The sequence below is a fragment of the Melanerpes formicivorus genome, unplaced genomic scaffold (genome assembly GCF_026170545.1).
Source record: "Melanerpes formicivorus ecotype bairdi unplaced genomic scaffold, bMelFor1.0.p_v2 SCAF_6, whole genome shotgun sequence".
Taxonomy (NCBI): Eukaryota; Metazoa; Chordata; class Aves; order Piciformes; family Picidae; genus Melanerpes; species Melanerpes formicivorus.
Window position 1 is genome coordinate 9,630,035 of NW_027142358.1, and position 20,193 is coordinate 9,650,227.

The window sequence follows — 20,193 nt, forward strand, 5'->3', positions numbered from 1 at the left end:
ACATTCAGTGGATGGCTACTTGAGATAATCAGGGCTAAAGAGAGTGAGCTTACAAAAACATAGCAAATTTAAAAGTATTCTGGAAGCAAATCTTGGAAACTTGAGGAAAGGCAAGATACTAGGTGTAGATCATGCTGAGAGTTACAGGATTTTTCTCCTCTTGTTCTATAATTGCTGCTTGAATCTTATAAGTCTTTCCAAATTGGTAGTATCACACCACCACAAAAGCTACATTTTCAGTATTTTCAGTGTGATTGGAGACAGTTGCAGAATTTCTTAGACCTATTCATGAAATTGAATTCTGAGAACAATGTTCTAAACTTCCACATTTCAGATCTTGTCCAAATTAAACAGCTTGTCTAAGCCTTTTGAGATATTAAGCCATGAGTCGGGGAAGTATTACAGAGATGTTATTTAGAAGGTTGACATAATTGCAGTATTTGACATTTTCCTCATAGAGAACACAGAATTTTCTCGTAAGAGGATGTAGAAACATGGTTCATTACTTTGAAAAATCAGACTGCTTATGAAGAGAGGTTCGAGAATGAACTTTTGTTTGTTTCTTTGTTTTAAACACCTACTTTTATACCTACAGAATAGACTTTAGCAGAATTTAAGCACCAAAGACTATGCAAGTAGTCCAGAAAGTTTACTTGCTTTCTGTGACATTATCATTCAGCGTAGTGGAAATTGCAAAATTCCCTGGAAAAAAGATTACTCTGCATGTGTGTATATTCTTCCCAGTGTGAAGAGACTTTTTAGCTCTTCTGTCATTCAGAGGCCTGGCAAGGAGTAACATACTCTTCACTTAAGTCCTTAGCTGGCATGTACTGCTCACCTAACAGAGAATGCTTAACTCATACAGCCAACACTGAGTCAAACTTCCCGGAATATATTTCAGAATATTCCTGAATGTGCCAATCTTTTGCATGGAGCCTTAGAATTAGAGTACTCGTAAGAGCAAGATACAGCTTTTATTCCTTTCTCCTTTGATTGTAACTACTTTTCATTAAATTACACTTAATAGTATGTATTATTTGCTCTGTAAAATGCATAAACTGGCTTGGTACTGGGAATGAAAATCCAGGCTTGTCTCCATCAAAATGCACTGACTTTATAATAAATCAAGCCTCTGGCTCAAGCTCTTTCATTTCCATTTGCTCTTGCTTTCTCTCTGCTTAATGGGTCTTGCATTCTTCGTGGTGCAACTTCCACCAGAGAGTAAAGTGGTCTATGCTATATAAGAGCTCAGTAAAATGGGTCAACTCTTGGGAGATAGGAGATGTAAGTTAAAGAATCTAGGTCTTGAGCTCTCGTACTGTCTCAGTGGCTTCTACTGGGTTCCTTCCTATTCATCGGTGTCTGTTACTGAAGTGCCCCAAACTGGACACACTAGTTGAGATTTGGTCTCACATGTGGTGAATGAAAGTGAATAATCACTTCCCTCAGAATGCTTCCACCATTCTTACAAATACCGCCGCATGTGTGGTTCACCTTATGTTCCACAAGGGCTCACCACTGCCTTGATTTCAATTTATTGTTCACCAGGACACTATGATCCTTTTGCAAAGCTTTTTTTTTTTTTCCAGTCTGCTCTCAGGGTTACTCTGTCCCAGAGAAAGGAAACTTTATTTCTCTTTGTTGAACTTTATGAGGTTGCTGTAACCCCTTCCTCCAGCCTGAAGCCCTGTCAACTAGTAGTTCCTTTCTCCAGCACATCAACTTTCAGCTTTCCATAAAGACACAGCTCTGTGGATAATTTCCGTATCGTGATGCTCCTCCACATCCTCATATTAGGCACCTAATTTTTCAGATTTAAGTAGAAGGCATCTAAATACAAAAAGAAATATAAATCTTATCATAACCGATTGCTCAAATGCACTCATGGTCATCCAAATCTCTGTGGTGCCTGGATATCGCTTTCTCAGGGAACACAATTTCAGGTGTATTGCTTTAAATGCAGAAACCAGTTAGGCTATACTTCCCAGCATCGTACCATTACAAGCAGTATATTAAAAATAAATGTTTAATTTGCCAATATAAGAAAATGGGTTGTGAACATTTGCAATACAAACTAGATTGTTGTGAGCACCTGTAATTTTGTCAAAGGACCAGATATGTAGTATTAGTTTACTGTATGATCATTGCCTCAGCTTTTTCAGCATCTGTGATTAGATGTCTCAGGGCTCCCTTTGGTATATAGTTTCTCTATACCTCTTTATTCTTTCCTATTGAGTTTTAACTGATCAATGTTTCAGTCTGTTTTTTGGAGTGAAGTCTCAGGTGAAAATGAAACAATCCCATTTGCACTCTGATGTTTTTTGTACCTCTGATTGTGGGATGCAATAGCTGATAAAAAGTATTTTCTGCCACTAATTTCCATCGCTAATTTCTGTTGTGCCTTATGTACTGTGGTGAAATTTACAACTGAAAGAAGCTGTTTTCACAGCTTATAAAGGTGAATGGCGGATAGATTCTCATTAAACAACATTTCATTGGCATTGTAGTTGTTGGCAGCAGTTGCTAATGGTCAAAGTCTTGTATGTAGTCACTTTCATGTAAATAATTTATGCCATTTTTCAATATCATAATTGTTTGAATCCCCTCTAGGAAATAAAATCAAACTCACCTTTTTAAAATGTAACATGCAATTATGCTGCTTTGTGTAGAGAATTAAACCCCCTTTGTTTTCTGCATGTTGTCTCTCCCAGAGGATTACTCAGGGGAGATTGACAGATCAATAAGGTTTAATTATCATCAAAAAGCAGACAAGATAAATTTATTATATATCTATAATAAAATCAGTTTTCAATATATGAAACTCTTTAGAAGGATTTTCTACACTGACAATAGTGAATTATGATACTCAGAAGTTCTGCCACTTATTTACAGCACATGATTAGAAAAGAGATAATTAAAAAAAAAAAAAAAGAAAAAAGGTATTTTAAAATGGAATTAGCTCTAAGATGCTGATTGTTCTTGATTCTTCTCCAGGCACAATCATTGTATTCCTGTAGGACATATTGTATTTGCTTTCCTACTCACGTTCAAACATAGTGATTGGCTGATCCTTGCATTTACATTATTCAAGGCTAGTTCTTTAGTGCACTGAGTGATGCGATCTCAAATAAAATTGCTTTCATGTGTTGCTACTTTTTTCACAACTTTTTGACTTTTCAAAGTTGTTTTTCTCTTTGTTATTTTTAAAGACATATTCAAGATACTTTATTTCATTAAATAACTGCGTATATTAAATAGCTGCATTTATTAGTTGCAGTAACAGTTTTCTTAATGCACAGAAATGAAGCAAGTGTGTACATAAAATGATGGCAACACATACTATTAGTATACCAATATATGATTATCAGTAAGAGCTACAAGTAAATATTTTATGGCTTTCAGCAATGTATGTCTATTTAAGCTGCCCTTTATTTAAATTATTTCTCTAATAATATGAGTCAAAATTGTACTGAACATTTTTGTAGTCTACCTCAAGAAATTCAACCTGTAATAGAATTAATGGGGAAATGGACTTTTTAGTCTGGAGAAGACTGAGAGAGGATTTAATAAATGTATATAAATATACAAGGGCTAGGTGTCTAGAAGGAAGGGACAGCCAATTCTCACTTGCACCCTGTGACAGGACAGGGGGCAATGGATGGAAACTACATCACAGGAAGTTCCACCTCAACATGAGGAGCTTCTTTACAGTAAGGGTCACAGAGCACTGAAACACGCTCCCCAGAGAGGTTGTGGAGTCTCCTTATTTGGAGACTATTCAAGACCCATCTGGACGCATTCCTGTGTATCCTGCACTAGATTCTATAGTCCTGCTCTGGCAAGGGGGTTGGACTTGATGATCTCCAGAGGTCCCTTCCAACCCCTAAAATCCTGTGATCCTGTGAAATGATGCAAGTAAAAACATGGGAGAAATGATAGTCAGAAAATGGGTGTTTGAGTGGAGATCTTTAAATATTTGAAATTTGTGAGTTTAAAAAACGAGAGAGATGGCCTCAAAAGCGTAAAGACTATCACATTAGAAGCTATCACATTAAAGAATTATTTTCCTGATATTCCACTTGTGGTTGAGGGAAGAGTAGCAAGAGATTTAAGGAGACATCATAAGACTACCTCTGTGGTAACTGACTCCACCTCTGACTTTGAGTCTCGGTAAACTGGATAGGGCTGAGAGAAGATGTGTAGGGCAAGTGGTGACTGAGCAGATTTAACTGAAGTACACATGCAAGCTTAGGAAGTGGACATATATTTTGCCATCTTGTTCATACATAATTTGTTCATTTTGATGGGCTTTGTTGTATATGTTGTAAGCTGCTCTGTTTTAGCACTGACATTAATATGCATCTGGAGAAACACATACGATCAATTTTAGGAACTTTAGTATGAAGAAAAATTATTACTACAGGGGCATCTGTTACTTGTAAGGACTTTTCTGGAAGGTAAACAGAATAGTACATTTCCCCCTGATTTAATAATTGCGTATACTCATGAACATTAGCTGCTTGTACATGGACAAGTTCATATACATAAATAATGGTTCTGGAAATCAGCTCTCTGCATGCAAATGCGATTAGAAATATGTATTAGCATTACAGTCCCAGTCTCCAAAGGGGAGATATCACTTCAGGAAAATAATGTATTGAATCTTCTTCCAAGGGTAATTTAAAACTGACAACTCAGAACAAAATATTTTAAATGTGCACCAGTATTTTCAGTGTTGAAAATTGCTAGGTTGTCATATTCTGTACTTCAGGGTGTAGCTTTTTCTGTGCTGGGATGTATATCCATTTGTGTGTGTGCAGATAATACCACTGAACATGGAAACAGTGACATTTTGTTTGCTCTTGGATGATAGTTTATGTGTCTAATTTAGAGTACTTCTTTGCAGAAATACAGTGCCACAAACAGATGTGGTCTAATGTATTACAATGAACAGCTAATGTTTGGTTTAATTCAAATAGTCTGAAGGAATACTATTTTCTGTAATGGACTCCTTTGGCTTTTGCATCCCATCATACCTGCAGGTTTAGCTGTGAGATCCAATAATTCAGAAGAAAAAAATTATATGATTGATTCTACAAAGATATTTACAGGTTTTCTTTCTGATTTTCATGAAGAATCATGTCAGTAGGTACTAGCAGGTCCAAAACAAGTGCATGGATCTTTACTGTACTGTTAACACAGCTATCAAGCTGGTTTTGATTTGATATAGGTAATAGAGTATTTGCAACTGAGACTGAAGGTCACTGGGTCAGAGTAGGTGTATCAGCTGGAAATTGTATTTGAATATAGGAGTAAGGCAGTTAATAATTGGAGTGTATTCTCATGGCTTTTGTTTCATGGAGTGATTCTTTTACAGCCATGTATATGCCATTTAGAGACCTTTATGCTAATTTGATATTTCATACTTAATATCCTAGTAAAATACACACAGAAAGTTCATGTTATCGGAAGAACAGATACTGCTCATACTTGGAAAATGCGATATTCTGTGTATTTTTTCAGACCTTTTTTTTTTTTTAATTTAAATTAGGATATGTCTGCTTTTACAAAAAGGTTAATTTCTGTCTTGCAAAATGTATGTAGATGAGGGAAGAGCAGTCTGATGTTATTGTAAATTCATGAACTGTATCTACATAAAAAGTTCATCATCTTATTTTCCTGCTCATGAAAGGGAACAGCTAGAAACGGCAGGATATATTGAAATGAAGCCTCACAGTTTCACACATGCCTCCTAACAATGTTAAATCATTTTGTTTTCTCCATAGGATTTTAAGACAGTGTTGTCTTTCCCCCAGTACCCAGGGGAGTTTCTGCACCCTGTGGTATATGCGTGTACTGCAGTTATGTTGTTGTGCCTGTTTGCTTCCATTATCACCTACATTGTCCATCACAGGTAAGAATTCAGTTTTTAAAAACTTCTGGTACATGGTCAGCATTGTGCTGAGATTCTTCAGTTTTTCTGACCCTCACTGAAAGTTGAATTAAAATTATCTGAGTTACTGTTGGATAGTGATAACAATATGGTTCACACCAGAGAAATAAGAAAAGGTTATCACAGATTTGCAGATATGTCAGCCTCTCTTAAGCTGTTCCCAAGCTCTGTCTTTCCTTAGACTTATGGCTAAATGGTCTACACACCTTTCCTGAGATTTCTAATTTGACAATTGAATATAAAACCATGAGCACTATCAAGTTGCTTTATGGCAGAGTCCAGGCAGGCAGCACTTTGGACAGCTGTACTGGGGTTATTGCCTTCTAAGACCAAGTTTGGATCGAAAGACTGGTAACTATAATTGAATAAAAGAAATTTTCTTCTACTTATAAATCTTCTTGACTTTAGAAACCTTGTCTTCCTTTATATGAAAGATTTATATGAATGCCATTTTAACTACATACTTCTGTTAAAGACCATAAGCAATATAAAAGAGTAGGAATGTGTTGTACTGTAGAAGCTGCTAAATATTACTTAGTGCAATGACTTCTGATCTCAGGTTGCATTTAATCCTTCAGAGATGCCTTGTTAAAGTTCTGTATATCAGAAGCATTGCAATAAACCTACTGCATTTATTAGTCTACTTTAAATGCTTCACTTGATGGAGGAAACTTGAAGTCAGCAGACGCTTGTCAGTAGGCTACAGTTTTTACCGCGGATTTTACCTTTTTACCATTGATATCAGTGCTGTGTAACTCAAACTCTGTCCTATAGATAGATTTCTAAGTATGCATTTAAAAATCAGAGCATTCCATTCTATCATATTAAGCAGTTTTTCCAAATTCTAATTTTCGTAACAGATACATTGGGTTTTAATTTTAAAATGTGATTTTTCAACAGCACAATCCGAATAAGTAGAAAAGGATGGCATATGCTTCTCAACTTTTGTTTCCATACTGCTCTTACATTTGCTGTTTTTGCTGGTGGAATCAATCGCATTAAATATCCAATTATATGTCAAGCTGTAAGTATCTGCCTTAGTAATTCTTACTAATAGAATGAAAGCCTGAAACTGCATCTTTTAACATAATATTGATAGTTCTCTTTCTTTTCATGTATTATTCCTGGATCTTAAGTTCTTAAAAAGTCATCGTTGTAAGCATGTCTTTTAAAGGTCAGGATTGGGAGTGTTTAATGTTTGGTTGACCCCTGAGTTTCTGTGAGAGGCTGACCAATGCATTTATCTTCTCTACAGCTCAGATTTCCTTACTTTAAAAAAAAAAAAAAAAAAAAAATCCCTGAAAATCATGTTTCTCTGTTCTACAGGACAGTTGAAACCTGTCATTCCCAAATATTTCTCTCTTCTGATCTTTGGATTGAATGTGTAGAACTAAAGTTACTGCTGCACTTTTGTGATATGTATACAATTTGCCCTAGGGTGGCCCTGGCCTGAGTGCCTAAATATGCAATTGAGCAGCTTATTGTGTAGGGTGTGATTATGTCTTTTAATTACAACTCGAGCTAAGGAGACAAAATAGGCAAATACACTTGTGATTTATGGACCTCTTTTTACATTGCTGGACTATTTCACATCTCTTGCTTTATCCTTTCAGGGAATATAGTGCCATGAGAAGCGCAGAGAGGGCATGGCTTTAGCTGTCCTGAGTTTTGAGACTGAGTCTGTGCAGCATGTATAGAGAGTAATTTCAGTCATCTTCTGTGATGCCTGAAGAGGGCTGGTTGCAGTTTGTCTTAAATATTTCTTCTTCTCTGTTGGTATTCACCTGTAGCAAAGCACTTTATTAAGCCAACATTCTCCCAGATATTCCCTGTTGTTAATCAGGTTCTTACGGTTGGCTTGAATGGGTGTAAACAGCAGAAGTCACCAGTCAACAGCAGAGTTACTGCAAAACTTGCATGATTAATGGAAGAGTTATCACTCTAATTTTCAGAGAGATGCTTTGGAAGCCTTTTGCATGTGCTCATGCATGACCATCAATAGCATTTGTAGATTTGCAAGCATCCTTAATATTCTGTGTTCAAAGTCTACCTGTGTATATTGCATGGTATTCACTTAAATGACACAGCTGGCCACTAGATTATTCTGAGATAAATATCTTACAATATATCTTGTATCATGCCATAATTAATTTGTGAGTTCTGACAAATTCAAATATCACTTACCATTGTCTTTATCTGCAGTTTGCAAGTGAGGGTAACAGATTAGTTTGTAGGGCAGCCATGGCCATGTAATTACACAATCACAAATGACCATCTGTTGTTGCAATTATTGTCTGGATATTTACTTTGCAGTTTGCGTGATAACAATGCAGTATTAACAGTGATAATGAAAAATTGATTGAGATAAATGAGTTATTAATAATCTGTTATGAGTAATACATAAGCTACAGGGATATCTTCATAAAATGCATTATCAGTGACAGCTGTTTCTTACTATGGTATAGGGATAGATCTGGAGATGCCAAGAAACATGCACACTTACCAAAAAAATGGAATTAATCCATTCATCTATGCCTTCTAATGAGTTCCATAAAGTTATTTATTTACCTGACACTGTGTTATATCAACACACAGCATCATCACCAGTTAAAATATAGGAAAGAGACAGGACACACAAGACACACAGTCCTCTGGTTCCTGGTAGAAATTGTATTATGTGACTGGGTAGAGCTGATGGTCCAAAGAACCTAAAGCAAAATGATAACCAGTAAGAAAATGTTCACTCCCAGAACATTGCACCACACCACAGACTCTTTCTTGCCTACTGACAGTGAAGTTTTTCAAAATTCTGTTCGTCTCACTGCTGGTCTCTTCCTGTGATAACCCTGAGAGGATTACTCTGAATTAACATTCAAGAGTGCTAAAGCTAGGTAAGTAGGAAAGTCAGACTACAAGTGGTTTCCCTGGAAGCTCACATATTTGAACATTTCCTATGGCTTGCACAAGTTGTGGTAGGGTGAAGAGCATTCTTTTTCTCCTGTGTATGGAATATAGCAATTCTTTAAATCACTCAGTCTAATGAAAGGTTTATTCCTATAGCTGTTTTGGGCTCGTGGGTCCATCAGATCTAAGTTTTCTCTTTCTCTCTTCTCTCTCTCTCTCTTTTTTTTTTTTTTTTCCTTCTGGAAAAAAATCTGGAAATTTACTTCTGGAAAAATACGATCTCAAGGTTTAGAAAAAATATTTGTTAGAAAATGAGTGCTTCAAGCAGTGCTAAGATATTAGTTATACTCCATGTGTAACTTTCTGTCTGCTACAGTTCAAAACACAGCTTCACCCTGCAGCAATGTAATTCGCACTTTTTGTTTCCTAGGAAGATTCCAAGCCTGAGCAATTTCTGTCCTAACAGAAATGTGGTGTTAGAGTTAGTGAACCTCCACCTTTCTTATTGTAATTATCCCTAAAACTTTCACACACATTTTGCTGCAGCATCCTTACTCAAGTGAAATAATAGACTGAGTTAATTTTTATCTTTTGTAATTAAACATAAAAGAGTGGTTCTAAAATAACTTCATTTGTATCACTTTCTCCCTCTAAACGAGGTGTCCCAGCTTAATTTTTAGAAGCAGGAATTAATGTTGTGGAAAAGGACCCATTTTCTGTGACAGATAGCTGGAATAACCTTCATATCCCCTTGAAGGCAAAGTAATTACCCTAAAAAAGTGTTCTGAAAGATGGTGAGATACTTATTTTTATGTGAAATCTGAAAATCTAAATCTCTCTTAAACCTGCAGACCTGTTTCAAAGGGAATTTGTATAGACAGTCTCACTTGCATGTGTACTATGCAGTCTTCATGATTTATAAAGAAAAATGCTGTTAGAGTGATGGTCTGGAAGAGTTGATTGCTTCTTCACAGATTCCCTGTGCGAATTATATCTACAGGCTGTTTAGATTACCCTTGAATCTGATCACAGCGTCACTGAATGCTTGCTGTTGATGTAGAATCCAGTCTTTAGTTTATGGTCTTTCATGCAAGGCAAAAACTATGTTAGGAAAGGCAGAATAGTATTATTCAGAGCCAGTATGCTAGCCAGAAAGGTGTTTGAGACAGCCAGTAGATGATGTAGTCAGCTCCTTTTGTCTCCCAGAATTAGGGTCACAAATTACCTTTCTTCCAAGGCCAGAAGGGGGCTTATACCATTCATGTAAGGAGTGAGGCAGGAGACATAACTGTAGCTGGATCATTCCCCATGTGTGGGAGGCATTGAATCTGTGCCCTCCATCTGAAAGACTTCAGTCTCATGGCCTCTGCATCCAATGGAATATAATAGCCATGAAGCTATGAATGCTAGGTGATTAAATGATCAGTTCAACATGTTAAAGCATGAAGAATGTGCTTAGGGGCACAAGATTCATGAGTCACAGAAGTCAGGTAGTTAGGCAGAATCTTTTATTTTTTTTCTTATCCTAGTGGCTGGTCACTGAGTGGCATGATCATTTTGATCACACTCCAAGTGCCACCTATATGTTTTATTGAAGATAAGCCTCCATATAAATTTTGGCAAAGCTCAGATCTTCCTTCTCCCAGACAAGTTTCATATGTGAAACAGCTTGTGAATTCCTTCAGCAAGAAAGGTAAAGCCCATTGCATACTAGCCAGTAGCCTAGAAGCTAGAGTACTACCCTTTGGAAGTCCAAAATTTCTGTTTGAATCCTGTTAAACTAAGGAGATCCTAAGAGCTATGTACCACATCCCAGGTAGCAACAGTAGGCAGAAAAGTATTACAGACAGAGAAGAAAAAGAGCAGTTCTTTCTCCTCTAGCTATATATTTTTTGAAAGGATGGGTGTGAAATTAATGTACTGTAATCAAGTTTGCCAGTTAGGGTGTCTGAAGCAAAGAATGCTATTTAAGAGCTCTTGAGTGGTCTTTGGCTGGAAAGGTGCTGCATTTTTCAGCACTGTTGAGACAAGAGTCATATGCACAAGCAGGACTTTAGGTGGCTGAAAACTACTTGGAGCAACCTATGACAACTAAAAACTTTCCACACTATGCAATTAGATATGCGTGGTCTCGGGTACCTGATTTGTAGGTCTTGACATCTTGCTCTAAATGTTCTGTCTGTAAAGGAAACATGAGGTTATTTTAAGGCTAAATGTTTTAAGATCATGAAATATTCACATCCAGTGCTGTTATAGTCTGCAGAGAAATTCCTGAATCCCTTCATCTCACAGAGGAGAATCACTTTCAGTGCAGGATTAGTTGTTTAATCAGAATGTCAGTGCATATCCATATCCTCATTTAAATAGAACTGGCTGAAGAAGGACAGTCTTATCTGAAATATGATTACAACTGGAAACAGAGAAATTAAATTAAATACTAGGAGAAACAAAGACCTTTGTGTGCAAGTTGAAGCTGATCAAGAGAGCTTCTTGTTCCAAACTGTTTTGTATAAATGTGTGTTCTGACCATTACCATGGTAACTGCATGGTGTGGAACTTCAGTTACCTCTAAGGTACTGGAATTTATTGAAGGAGCACATGCAGACAACAGCATCTTACTATAGAAAAGCATAGTCTTTTATTCAGTAGGTTGGAGCTTATTCCTGAAGATAAGAGGTTTAAGAACACAGGACATAGAAAAATGAGTAAAAAAACAAAAAAAAAAAGAGAGAATTTTCACCATATAACTGTGGCTATTAAATAGCTTTAGGTGCCAGTCTATCTTCAATGTGTATGTCCTGACAGTTGTTTTCAGCCTGTCAGTGGAACACCTTACAAATAAGGTAGAACTTTAATATTTTCAACCATAATCCTCTGTTCTGTGTGGAAGACTTGACCCTTCCCACACAACTTTAAATACCTAAGTTCTACTTGCAGTGAAAATAGTTTTAAGTTAACACTTGAGTACTTAGTTTGCATGTGTTTATTGGCCTCTTAGGTGTTACAGAAGCACATATCCAGTAATAAGATCTCCACAGATAAATTTATACCCTGAATCTTTAGTGCATAAACCTGAGGTTTAATTTTGCTAACAAAGGGAGAGTTTGCTGAACAGAAATATCTTTGTGCTGCTCCCCATACTGTTGAGCCTTGTTTTCTCCTCCTAAGTCATGAGTTGTTATCCTGCATATTTCTAGCATAGGATTCAGATGTCTTCTCACCTTAGGAGAGTTAGAGATGGGCCCACTGAAGGGGACAAAAAAAGCATGCAGCCACAGCTCCTAAGTGCAGCAATGAGGAAAATACATCTCTGTGGCATGACTGATACCGCTGTAGAGATATGGAGAAGGAAAGCAGAGAGCAAAGCCCATTGAAACATTGAATTTTCAAAATGAGGTGTGACAAGCATTTCTTTACTAATTATTATTAATGGATTAATAAGAGGAAAAATTCTAGTCCAGAAAGCATACTTTGTGATGGCAAGTGAGAAACAAAGTCATTACCATACAGAAGTAAGGGTATGGTTTCCATTGGAATTTAGTATAACAGTTCAGTGCACCCTTCCAAATTCCTTGTTTTTGTTATGCAGTATATGTCTCATCTCCAAATTGTCACCATTGTCCTTCAAATCTGTCAGTCATGAGGGGTTCCTGTGTCATCAGCATATATCCTCTTTTCCTTTAAGCAAGAAATGCAAATGATTTTGTTTTGCTGGGTGTTGTTTTTTTGAGAGAAAGCAGCATATTATTAAAGAGTTAGTACAGAAGATGATAACATTTCTATCTTTTGTCAGTGTTCAATTTGTCCATGTATCAGAAAGAACTAAGGTGCCGAAATATGAGCACACTGTGAAGAAAAGTAATCTGATGAAGGTGTGGCATACTGATTATATTTTCAGTTCAGTTGCCTCCTTGAAAGTTCAATAAAATTGTTTCATTGTACTATATTTAGGAATTTTACTCTGGTGGCTGATCATTTCTGCATATATGGCTATATATGTTGTCAGAATTTCACATGTAAGTGCCTTTTCACATACCTGCTGTTCATGTTCTTATGGACTCCTTGGCACGCTTGTGTAGAGTAACTACAGAATATATAGTAGCAGTGCTATGTCAAAATGCAAAAGAAGTTATGAACCAAAGCTCTAGATTTTTTTGCAGTTGTGTCTCATGGTTCCCACCTCCTTTTTCTCCCCCTTTCTCCTCCCCCTTTTCTCCCTTCTGCCTTACTCCTTCACTCCCTGCCCTCCCTACCCCCAGCTCATAGTCATATTCACTGCTTCCCTACAGAAATGCTGCAAGCCGCATATGAACTAAGTCCAGACAGCCCTAGCCACTGAACTGGCAGCGTCTGCCAGCTGATGGTTCAAAGTTGTCTCATTCTCTTATTTCCACTTCTTTTACCTCAAGCGACGACAGCTACAAAGGCTTTATGCTCCCTTGTCTAATGTGTCAGACAAGTCCCAGGGAAAATTACAAAGGGTGTTCTGTTGCTGATATTCACTGCTATCTTCAAGCTTTGTGCTATATTACTAAATAAAAACAAAATTCATTGACTTACTTTCTTTGCCCATCAATTATTTTGTTTTAAGTTGGGCAAAAATGAGCAGTGGTTCAAATAAATCATTATAATAGATGTGTTAGCTCTATTCAGCAATTCTCTGTATTCCTTAAACATTTATGTGCTTTCCAATTATAGCAATATTTTACTTGTCACTGCAAAATGTCAGATTATTGCTTCAAAGGTAACCTCATTTTATATAATCAGATGGAGACTTAGCTGATGTAATAAAGCACTGGAGATTGGATAAAATTCCAATTACTGTTTCCATAGTAATGAATAACAATTACTAACGTAACAAAAATGTTAATATTTTAGAGGTGTTTGTACTTTATTTTACCTTCAATGATAAACACGCCAGTTTCTTGCAGACAGGATGATAACAACACTGGTGAGGAGTTTGTATTTGCTTTCAAGGAAGGATGCCAGGATCTGTCATTTAATTTTAAAAATTGTAGGGCCAAGTTTATAACTTCCTTGAAATATATCTGAAAATAGTCTGGTTTTAGGCAAATAGCACTGATCCCATTACAAGAAGTCAGCCTTGGTTATGTGGAGCTGAGAGAGAGCTACAGCAGGATATTCCCCAAAAAATGAAGTAAAAGAGTAGCATAATAGCAAACACAAATGCTGGCCTCTCATTAGTTTTTAAATTGCATTGTTGTGATAAACTAAGAAAGCTTGCAGCACAAACTAAGCTTTGTGTCACTTTAAATCTAGGTGCAGAAAGTTGTCACTAATCAGGTTTTTAGAAAATAAATGTCTTTACAGTCTTGATTTCACAACATACCATCTGCTATCACAGATATTGTTTATGATAGATTAAATAACAGATTCCATCTGTTTTTTAAAAGTGTTTTCCCTGGTTAGAAATAACCAGAAAGAAGGATAAAAATTGATGCATTTACAAATTCAGTTAAAAAAAAATGTTTGCTTATACACTTCTGCCATAGGATGCTTATAAAACTCTTATTTTACTGATTCTTTTACTGACATGTTTAACTGTTTACTCTTTTTTTTTTTAGGTTGGCATAGTATTACATTATTCTACACTCTCTACTATGCTATGGATTGGAGTAACTGCCAGGAATATTTATAAGCAAGTCACAAAAAAACCTCAGTCATGCCAAAACAGTGATCAACCTTCTTATCCAAAGCAACCACTACTCAGGTATGGAATATTACCTATACTCATTTTTGTTTTCCTTAAGTGTATTCATAACCCATGAAATTTAAAGAAAGTCTCCTTTTGTATTTCTGTATGCTTTATTTTTCACAGACTATAAATAGGATCCATAAGGAATTGAGTCACTTAGGTGTATCTAAAGATCTGAATATTTATTCTATGCTAATAGCTAACTCTGTGCAGGGGAATTAAATATGCAGAACTGGTATTGGCTAGGTTCACATTACCTTAATCTGAGCAGGAACAATTCAAATACATCTGTTGACTTCTTATGGAAAATAAAAACTGACTTGCATCGGGGTTAAGGCATTATTTAATAATCAGAAACTATGTGATAAGGGCTCTGTCTTTACCCTTATCAATTCTGCTGGTAAATCTTGCTCACATCCATATGGATTGCCTAGTAACCTTCCTCATTCAACATTGGAGATCTAATGCTATTGCAGGAGGTATTGAAAGTCTGGACTCCCTGTCAGCTTTCTACATGGAGCAGTATAGTGTGTCTCTGAGAGAGACAGGTTACATATGGCAGTTGTAATGCAGTAAGAACTTTAACCAGATGCCTGTGAGATGCTGAAACTTCAAGCCAAAATAGTCTATCTACACTTAAAAAAGGCAAAAAAGTCCAAAACACCACTGCAACAAACAACTTACCACGAACTAGGATTTCCAAGCAAAGGAATGTAAGATGGATTCATCTTTTTTTTACTTTAGCCATGAAAAAGTTAGATGTTAGCTAAAGTTTTCTAGTGGAGGAAGGCTGAGAAAGAGGAATTTCCAAAGAACAGTTCCTACCATCCGTCTTGAATGTTTGCGTGAGGACAGGGTGAACTGTGTCTTGGAGGTTCCATTCTTTCCATACAGGTCATGGAAAAACCTGAATCGTCAACTTACAGTTGACACCTCAGCTTTATGGTGAAGGACACAAAATGCAAGTTCTACTTTTTGTGGCTTTGCTGTGTAACATGCACATTCATGTATTCTTTTTAACAGGCTTATTTTATTTTGAACACAAAATGTTTATTAAGTAGCATTTGCGGATGACTGTGTGAGGTTGTCATGTCTTTAGGAAGTTGCTGTCTGATTCTACTGAGTGAAATCTTTATTGACTTTTTGGCAGTTTTCTGCCAAAAAGCAGGTTATATTGAAAAAAGCGTAAAACTGGTTAAAGTTAACATGAAATTTGTGTACTGAAGAGAAAAGCCATATTGGCTGTGTTAGGTGTAAGCAGGAGGATATACTTTGCCTGAGAGTGCCTGACTTGCTAGTCAACGATTTACTATACCATTCTTCACAGAAAAGAGTATCACTCAGCTCATAGCAAAAGAAATAACTGCCAATTTTTAAATGCTGCAGTGTGGCTATTAAGGTAGAAAATTGTTACAGGTTACACAGATTTAGCATAGTGTATGTTCTTGAAATTCAGATCTTGTTTGAGTTGGAAAACAGTAGGCAATCAGGTTACAGCAGAGATTACTCTCATTAGAATTGTTGTACCAGTCATATTGAAGTTCTCATTAAAAATTAACAGTATATATTTTAAGTTTAATAATAGAATTTATAAACCTCCTTTTAGCTTTAAGAGGGCATGAATATGATTGTTAAATAGCTAAGTGAAATCAGTTCCTTTTCTCACTCAGAGCACCACATGTCCTAGAGACACAGGCACTGAAATGTCTAATATGATTTCATAATGGTTAGTACTAGATTCAATGTAGTAAGGATCAATTACCTTTCATGTAGAAAATGGGCATAGTATATGGAAAATTAAAAATTGCTTTAAGCAAGGAAATACCAAAATTGTAATTAGTAATTGTTGTTCTTTTAGTATGATAATAATCATTTTCATGGGCACTTTAACTATCCTGGTTTTAATAAAATCAAAATTTTCTGTACCATAATATAGCTATAAAATCTATTTAAAATTGTTCTATCTCAGTGTAAGAAATGTTTTAACTAGACAGTATTCTTGTATTTATAAGCTGATGCCTGCCTTTATGCATATTGTGCCTCAGGTACATAAAAGCTGAAATCACAGCTTGTCCAGGTCTGGATTTCTCTCCATTTGATACCAGGAGATAGCTAAATGAAATAAGGTTTGTTTAAATGATGACTGAGTTAACTAGTTTCTGTGATCAGTGGTAGGAAGCATATAATACAGTGTGCAAGACACTTTTAAACAAGAGGTAGTTTGTCAGTAATCCCTGTCAATAGAAGTATTTTTATTTGTGTTCTGGTTTTATTGAACACAAGTACATGAATACTTTTGGCAAGAACTGTAATACTTTGCTATTCTCCTTTGGTCATTTCTGGTGATGGATGTATATGATAGACTGGGTCAACAGTTCACATATGAGTGTTTTTGTATTCCCTGTATATATGCTTGCTATAAGAGACATAAGCAATGAGTCAGTAAGTAGGGACTAGTGCCGAAAAAAATAAATGCATAAACCTGTCATGGAATTTAACAAGAAATTGTAAACATTCTCTCACCACATTTTTTCCAAGGAGACTGATCCACTCTAAATCGTATCTGATACACTGAAAGAAAACCAAAATTTAGGAGACCTTACCTATTAGCAGAAATTGTATTTGTAACAGTTGCCTCAGTTTCTCTGCCTGCTATTTGCATATTCATTTGATCTTTTCCTCCTAGTTTTCCTTGAGCTGTGGCAAGGTGGATTCTATTATGTAAAATTATGGTTTTCCATTATTTTCTCTGTTCTAGATACAGTGATCAAAGTTGAAATATTTTTGCAGTGTAATTTTACTGGTACTTGTTCTTCATAACAGTAGGATTTTGAAAATTATCTCTTTTTATAGATTAATCATATATGATACATTATATTATATATTATACACTATATTTTTTTCATTATATATACTAGAGATGTTATATTATTTATTAATTAAAAGAGTTAAAGCTCTCAGGGCCTGTGACTTTGATGACTGGAACCTACCATAACAGCTCTGCCATTTTTCATTAAATGTGCCTGGATGCTAATGAGGTGGATCAAATTAATGCATCACTGAATTTTGTGTATTGAAATACTGAACCCTAGCATTTCAACAGATAATGAAATTACTCCCTGTAAAATATACTCTCTGGTATTCTTAATAGAAATAAATTATTCTATCTGTTCATCCTCTGTGGACATTTGTTAAACCTTGCAGAGTTTGGCTTCTGACTCATCTGAAGTAAAATTTTCCCAGCAAAGACAAAGGGGCATGCAAGATTCAGCTATTACTTGCAATGTACAAACTTTCTCATCAGCCCAAGCTGAGGGACATTTAGTATTAGTTTTGAATACCTGATACGTGCATGCATTTTTCATGTGATGTTCTGTGCACATATGGATTAGACAGGAGTATGGACCAAGCAGAAAATATCTGAAAGATGTTCTGCTAACGTCATTCCCTTCCAGTAAGATGGGGGATGGAGAAGTGGACTAGTCTAATTTTAATAACTGCTGAATGGAATTGCATTCTAAACATTGAAATAAAAAATAATTAAGCTGCCAGATGGGCCAGAGATTGGTGTTAAAGAGACTGGTTTTTATCTTAGGGTTAGGTACAAATGTGTCTCCTAAGTTCTTCCATCCTCTTTCATTCAGTTAACGTCTTGCAAGGTAACTTCAGTTTGCATGGCAAGCTGAAGATTACTGAGAGTCTTAATAATTTGTATATGTAATGGACAAATAACGATGTGCGTAGGCAAAGTTGCAGAATCAACTGTAAAGTGTATAACAGGTCATATCACTGCTGAGTTTCATCTTGCTGATTATGTAGCATTCTTTGATAAGGTGTTTAGAAGGTTCTTACTAAAGTTGTGGTGCTTCTAGGAAAAGTACTTCATACAGTGCTTCAGAAAAAATTGGATATGTAGCTGGAGTAGCAGTTTAGGAACGGATTGTACATCCTTCTCCGTATTCAGAGTACTAGACTTTGTACTGTAGCTATTAAAAATGAACATAGGGAATTTGCAATTCTCATAACTCAGGCAAATTAAATAAATTTTCAGCAGCACACTCAGCCTACAGTCAATACCAATGTCTTCAATTTAATTCTCTTACTGTTTTTAACTTTAAAAATTAAGAATTGTTTTAGAATGAGAAAGCAATTTCCATATTTCATATATCTTTAAGTGTCTTAACTGTATTTTGACTTGCACAGAAAAGACCTAGAAATAGTAGGTGAGAACCACTTGAACTGTATTACCTGGTAGTGGATGTGTATGTGCAAGTACATGTGTTTTTGTGTCTGCTGTTCTACATGAGCTTGTTTATGGGCAAGTACATCATCCATGCATTTCCTGAGGTCTGAGTCATGTGTTCAAAGTAGCAACAACAAGGGTCTTGCTTGTGTGAAATGTTTATCATGTGGTGATGACTAACAACCTACATCCTGATCACATGGATGTACAGGATGGGATAAACTTCTTGCATCCTCCCCCTCTCCTGTGAATGTGGCAGCAGCTCTTTGCAGTCATTCCCTGGCTCATTATTTTTCTCAACTACCTAAATATTAATCTGTAGTATCCAGCTAAGCAGTAGCTTTGTATCTTTATAACACTGAAGTATGTTACTTTTTTTCCCTGCAAAAAGGAGAAACCTTGCTAAACTTTGAAATCCAGGAAAGCTGTCTCCTTTGGTTTGTGTCAGCCAGTTCAGTGATAATCCCTGTGCCTTGCAGTGAGGAGATTTTACAGACTTGTCTGATACCACAGAGGTCATGGCATCTCCTTACTGTTTGCTCAGAATGTTAACCCTGCTTGTCTCAGGATGATCATTTAGATGCTTGATCTGAATTCTGACAAGTAAGAAACCAACTCATGGCCACAAATTAATCTACTGCTGTGTACTTTTCATCAGAAATTCATTATATGGCAATTTTTACTGAATAAGTTGCCAATAAAGCAGGCTATTTCTTGAATTTGAATTGCACACGATATTAATGGTGTCATTGAAAATTGGCACATGGTGTTTTTACACCCTAGTGGAGGTACTAAAACCACTCCAGCTATAAAGACTAAAGACTTCTTATATTTAGCTTCTCTTAAGAATGATTGTGTTCTTTATCAGAGAGACCTACAATAAAAATAACTAAGACTTTCTAATATTCCTGAAGTTGAAAATTTCCCTTATAAGTTGTAACTTATGATCAGTTATCTTTGATAACAAGGCTATCATTTAGTGCAGCATAACAGCAGTGTAATGGGAGATCAAAATTTGACCATGGTAACAAATTCTTTATTAAACATCAAGTTTGCCAAATATGTCATGGCATTTTCTTGGCCATGTTCTTTTCCGGATTTTGAGTGTGAATCATATGAAGTGACTAAATTTACATTCCGACAGACACAGACATTATTTGTCTTCTTGACATCAGCAGCTCTGAAATTCAGTTAACTTCTAGTGCATTTTTCACTAGCAGTGGCTGTCATGAACTCATGTCTTCTGATATCAAACAGTGATGAGAGGGAGAGAGAAAGAGGTCAGGTGAAAAACAGCAATTTCAGTCCATTGTTTTCTTCTTTATGGTATGTCCTTAAATATTAATCCTTCTGATCTTGATCCATGGAAGACCATTT

At 36.1% G+C, this 20,193-nt stretch overlaps 1 protein-coding gene across 3 annotated transcripts in view; it reads left to right on the forward strand.

The window, feature by feature from the left end:
* LOC137441799 (adhesion G protein-coupled receptor A3-like) overlaps positions 1 to 20,193 on the forward strand; it is a 257,730-nt gene that overhangs the window by 211,389 nt on the left and 26,148 nt on the right. For all 3 annotated transcript variants that reach the window (XM_068139605.1, XM_068139606.1, XM_068139607.1), the window contains 3 exons: positions 5,787 to 5,914; positions 6,854 to 6,977; positions 14,443 to 14,588. In XM_068139605.1, coding sequence (XP_067995706.1) covers positions 5,787 to 5,914; positions 6,854 to 6,977; positions 14,443 to 14,588 — 398 coding nt within the window. The remainder of the gene's footprint in view (positions 1 to 5,786; positions 5,915 to 6,853; positions 6,978 to 14,442; positions 14,589 to 20,193) is intronic.